The 5,190-nt window shown below is 37.6% G+C and overlaps 1 protein-coding gene across 1 annotated transcript; it reads right to left on the bottom strand.

Annotated features, from left to right (window-relative positions):
* Positions 1 to 347: 347 nt before the first annotated feature.
* Positions 348 to 4,647, bottom strand: LOC110916888 (receptor-like protein kinase HSL1). The gene is made up of 3 exons (XM_022161538.2): positions 3,857 to 4,647; positions 1,070 to 2,992; positions 348 to 966 (listed from the first exon to the last, which is right to left on the bottom strand). The coding sequence occupies exons 1-3, from the start codon at positions 4,545 to 4,547 to the stop codon at positions 572 to 574; spliced, it is 3,009 nt and encodes a 1,002-aa protein (XP_022017230.1). The 5' UTR covers positions 4,548 to 4,647; the 3' UTR covers positions 348 to 571.
* Between the last annotated feature and the right edge of the window lie 543 nt (positions 4,648 to 5,190).

Below are 5,190 nucleotides of genomic sequence, written 5' to 3'. Positions count from 1 at the left end.
CCTACCAAGACACGTGTCATCGTGAGGCAACATCCAAACAATTAAAATGAAGAGGCTGAAATACAGCCATGTGTATTTATTTTTATATATAAGTATAAAGATATAACTATAAAGATGGTCATGTCAATCCAACAAAACATTGATAAGACCCAATATCTAGTTCTTAAAACAAAGGTATTTATTTCATCTAACTTTTCCATTAATGATTTGAGAGAAGTTGAATACTCATGTGCTATTGGTTGCTTAATTTGTACCATGATAAATACTAGGCGGAATATCGCCTATGGTGTTGGGAAGTTTAGTAGGATTACTCTAAATCCTAGTAGACATCATTGGCAAGCTGTAACGAGTATCGGTGTACCATATTTCATTATGTTATCAAAGGATATTCAGAGACATGTTTGACTACCTATATAGAAGATAATTCGTTACAAGTGGACGGCGTTTCCTCCTAGGGGAAGATTCCAAGGGATCCATGATCTCCTACCAAAATGCACTATACTAAAAAGGTTTATTCTCTATTTTTTCACAACATAATCAATTCTAGTTATATACCTTATAAATCACACTTTTATACGTTTTCTAGCTTAATAAGGGGTAAATGATCTGGCACATCACCACCATTGTTCCATGCCTCAGTCGTTGTCACCGTTGCGGCCACGCTGTAACGTAGCAACATCTGGCATACCTCTTGCATGGAGGGTCTATTGGTTGGCAGCTTGCTTGTACACCAGAGCCCGAGTTTAAACACATTAGTCATATCACTCATATACCTAGGCTCGATAACTTCATTGTCTAAAGCATCTAGAGTTGGTGCACCACTAATAGCTTGTTGCCAAGCCCATTCGGCTAGTGACGAATTCTCATTGCCATCGCTCGCCACTTTGCCAGTTGTTAATTCTAACAAGATCACTCCAAAGCTGTAAACGTCTATCTTTTCATTCACTTTGACCGTCTGAGCATATTCTGTAAAAAAAGTTATATATATTATGTTAGCAGGATGTAAGTTTAAAAAAGGTAACATATAACATAAGCACATTATAACTTATTGAAAATCATAAAACTATACCTGGAGCCATGTATCCGATTGAGCCAGCCACGGTTGACATCGTGTTAAGCTCACTTTCTTTAGCTAATATCCTGGCTAACCCGAAATCGGCTATCTTAGCATTGAAATCGCCATCTAAAAGCACATTGCATGATTTCACATCCCTGTGAATTACCGCTGGAACACAATCATGATGCATATAACATAAACCATTAGCAGCCCCCAATGCTATGTGCAACCTTTTAGGCCAATCAAGAACCATATGACGCACTGAACCACTAAGCCCATGACTCGATGGAGCTTTCCTGCTGTGCAACCAACGGTCCAAGCTCCTATTCTCTAAGAACTCGTATATGAGGAGTTTCGAGTTGTCGCATGAAATGCAACCCAATAGTTTTACTATGTTTGAGTGGCGAATCGCACTTAGAATCTCAACTTCTGATAAAAACTCTTTCTCCAGCCTTTGATCCAAATCGTTTTTTATAGAAAGCTTCTTAACCGCCACAAACTCGCCTGATCGATTTACCGGAATCCGATACACTTTCCCCGAACCACCATACCCGATCACATTGTTTTCAATCAACCGAGGCAAGATCGTTGATTCTGTGAAGTCTAACTTCTGGAAAGAAGTGAATTTCCATCTCAAGTCAGAGTTTCTTCTCCGGTATTGAACAATGACATATCCAGTCACTAGTAACGCAAGAAGCAACAATACCGCTGCTATACTCGCGATTATCGCCACAAACTTAGCCGATATCTTCCTAGATGATCTTGTTTCGGATGGTGAACTACACGATCTAAGGCCCAATAATGGGTTATTTGAACAAAGACCGGGATTGTTCAAGAAACTTCGATCAAATGCCCCATTATCGAGTCGACTCGGGATGGTTCCAGTGAGGTTATTAGTTGAAAGATCAAGCGAAACCAACGATCTACCTAGTTGGCTCGGTATATGGCCAGAAAATTTGTTTCTTGACAAATCCAATGCTGTGAGAGAATCTAATAATCCGAGACCCACCGGAATCTGACCAGTGAGTTGGTTTCTACTTAGGTTCAAAGTATTGAGTGAACCCCAGGAGACCATAGTCTTCGGTAACTCACCGGTGAACCGGTTTCCGTCCAGCAATAAAGTTATTAAATTCGGAAGTGCTGTTAACTCTTGAGGAATTATACCATTGAGTAAATTATCACTGGCCTTGAAAACCGCAAGATTTGTCCAAGAAGATACTCCGGCAGGAATTTGACCGGAAAAATTGTTATTATGAATATCAAGCCATGACAAAATTGGTGCCAACTCCTGTGGCAACTCACCGGAAAATAAATTACTATGTATAATCATTCTTTCCAATCTCGAAACCTTCCACAACCCATCAGGGATTGATCCTGAAAATCGGTTCTGGTAAACCTGAAAACTCTTCAAACTGCTACAGTTTCCGAGGGATTTCGGTATCTCGCCGAAAAGATTGTTTTCAAAAACCTCCAACCCTTTAAGCTGCCCCCTGTAACATAGATTTTCTGGCAAGTTTCCGGAGAAATTGTTTTGGGAAACGTCGAAGATCTTTAGGGCAGTGTACCTTCCAAAGTCAGGCGAGAGAGGACCCGACAAATTATTGGTGAAAATTCTAAGATCATACAAGTTTGGCAAGCGCGCGATACTTGCCGGAACTTCCCCGGATAAATGGTTGATCATGAGGCTCAAGTTCCACAAACTCATGAGATTCCCAAAACCGTCTGGGATTTTTCCGATCAACTTGTTTGCAGAAAGGTCAATAATTTGCATGTTCGTTGCCTCAATGGAATCTGGAATCTCCCCTATTAGATTATTACCGTAAAGATAAACTTCTGTTAAGTTTTTTAACAAAAAAAGATCACTTGGTATTGTTCCGGTGATGTCATTAACTGACAAATCTAACAGCTCCATTGCCGGCATTCCGGATAAATTTCCTGAAAACTCGTATTACGCAGTATTAATCAACAATATATATTGATAAAATGAGCAAAATTACAAAGCAAACTTAACCAAAATAGAATGGGGATAATTGCAACGCAAACTTAATAAATTCGTATCCAGTAACTAATTATGGGTGCTAAATGGGTCATATTGGCAAGTTGCGGAGTTTGACCCAACACGAACCCAAAAATCATGTCAAAAACTGGAAGACGACATAAATATTCGCATGTTAATATGAACATGGTCCGTTTAACCTAAATTTAAAAAGACAAATTACAACAAAAATTACAAATGTATGTAAGACCAATCTTATGTTAATTTATCTTTTAAATTGAAACTGTTGGCACAAAAATACCCGATTAATATATTTAGAGTAAAGTTCGCGTACAAAGTTATCATACAAAACGTACAAAGTGAAGGTTTTTTCTGAAAAAACGCGGTAGCATTTTCGTAATTATTTACTCGTATGGTAATTATCAAAATTACCATACAAAGATCAAAATTATCCTACAAGATCATTTGTAGAGTAATGATAATACTCTACAAAATTACCCTATAAGATCAAAATTACTCTACAAGATCAAAATCACCATACAAAGGATCATATGTAGAGTAACTATGATATTTTACAAAATTATCACATAAGATCAAAATTACCCTACAAGATAATTTTACAAAATTACCCTACAAAAGAAAAAATTATCCTGCAAGATCAATTTGATAATTACTCTACGAGTTTTAATTACGAAAATGTCACCGCGTTTTTTCAGCAAAATCTTTCTCTCCGTACGTTTTATACGGTAACACTATTTGTATTTGATCTTTTTTCAAGAAATATATTCTATATGAAACAATACCTGGTATATCTCCAATCAAGTTGGCTTCTGTCATGATAAATTTTCGAAGCTTTTCCAACTGAAAGAAACTCTGAGGAAGTCTTGATGGTGTAAAGGGATTAAAACCCAATAATAACTCTTCAAGATCCTTCAAAACACCGATCTCCTCCGGGAAGCTGCCGTTAAACAGGTTCGCGTGTAGTTGAAGCGACGAAAGCTTCAATAATCTCGAAATATTAACCGGAATATCCCCGGTGAAGTTATTACTAGAGAGACTAAGGTACCGAATCTCCGGTGATAACCGCGATATATCGTCCGGTATTCGCCCAACAAAGTAGTTTTGAGAGAGATCAAGGTACCGGAGATTAGTGCAGTTGTATAGAACAGTAGGAAATGATCCGGTGATGTAATTGTTGTTTAGATCAAGATGAGTTAAGTTTTTAAGGTCACAAATGAACGGCGGAACAGGTCCGGTGATGTCTTGGTTGATTATAGTGATTCCGGTGACGGTGGTGGCCGTACATGTGATCTCCGGCCAGGTGCATGGGTTAGAGGAATGGTTCCAGTGGTTGAGGGCGGGTGGATTGGACCAGAATTGTTTGATGTTTAGAAGGGTGTTTTGGTCATTTTGGGTGGTGGTGGGTTGTGAAATTACATGAAAGGGTAGGAGGAAGAGGAGGAGAAGAAGAGAGGATAGAGGTAGAATTGTCATTTTGGTGTGGATGTATGTACGGTGGTTGATTATGGTGGTGGCATGTATGGTGATCGGAGATGTGTGGAAGCAAAATACGGTTTTGTGTTTTGACTCAAATTTGATGTTCGCGCAATATTTATGAATATAAAAGAGGGAGTTACTAGAATGGTCCCTCAACTTGTGTCTTTGTCGTTATATGGACCTTTAACTTTTTATATATTTTCTAGTTTTTATCCTGTCTGCATAGGTCACAATCTAATGGTTTGACTTAAAAAGGTGTTTTTCTGTCAACTTATAGTTATTATTATTGATATTAATTTTCGGATTAAGGTGAAATACAAAGTGTAAAATAAAAAAGAATGGGCAGTAATGGTTTTAGTCCATTGATTTTAGATCTAGATGGGAAATTCGATTTTGGAAAAAAAGAAAAATAGTGGAAGAATATAAAGTGAATCGTATATTTATTGACTTTCTGTCTACACATACAAGGCACATGTCAATTATCCCTATCAATTTAAAACGGCTATAACTATTCATACGATATTTTAAAACATCATCATAATAACGTGCGTTTTTTATCTTTAATATGAGTATGATGGCAGGAGTTGGCTACAAAGTACAAAACTCCTAAAAAGTGTAAAAGGTCATTAAACATCATGAT

Source organism: Helianthus annuus, chromosome 16 (assembly GCF_002127325.2).
Source record: "Helianthus annuus cultivar XRQ/B chromosome 16, HanXRQr2.0-SUNRISE, whole genome shotgun sequence".
NCBI classification, from domain to species: Eukaryota; Viridiplantae; Streptophyta; class Magnoliopsida; order Asterales; family Asteraceae; genus Helianthus; species Helianthus annuus.
Note: the sequence above shows the minus strand (reverse complement) of the source record. Positions and strands in the feature narration are given on the sequence as shown.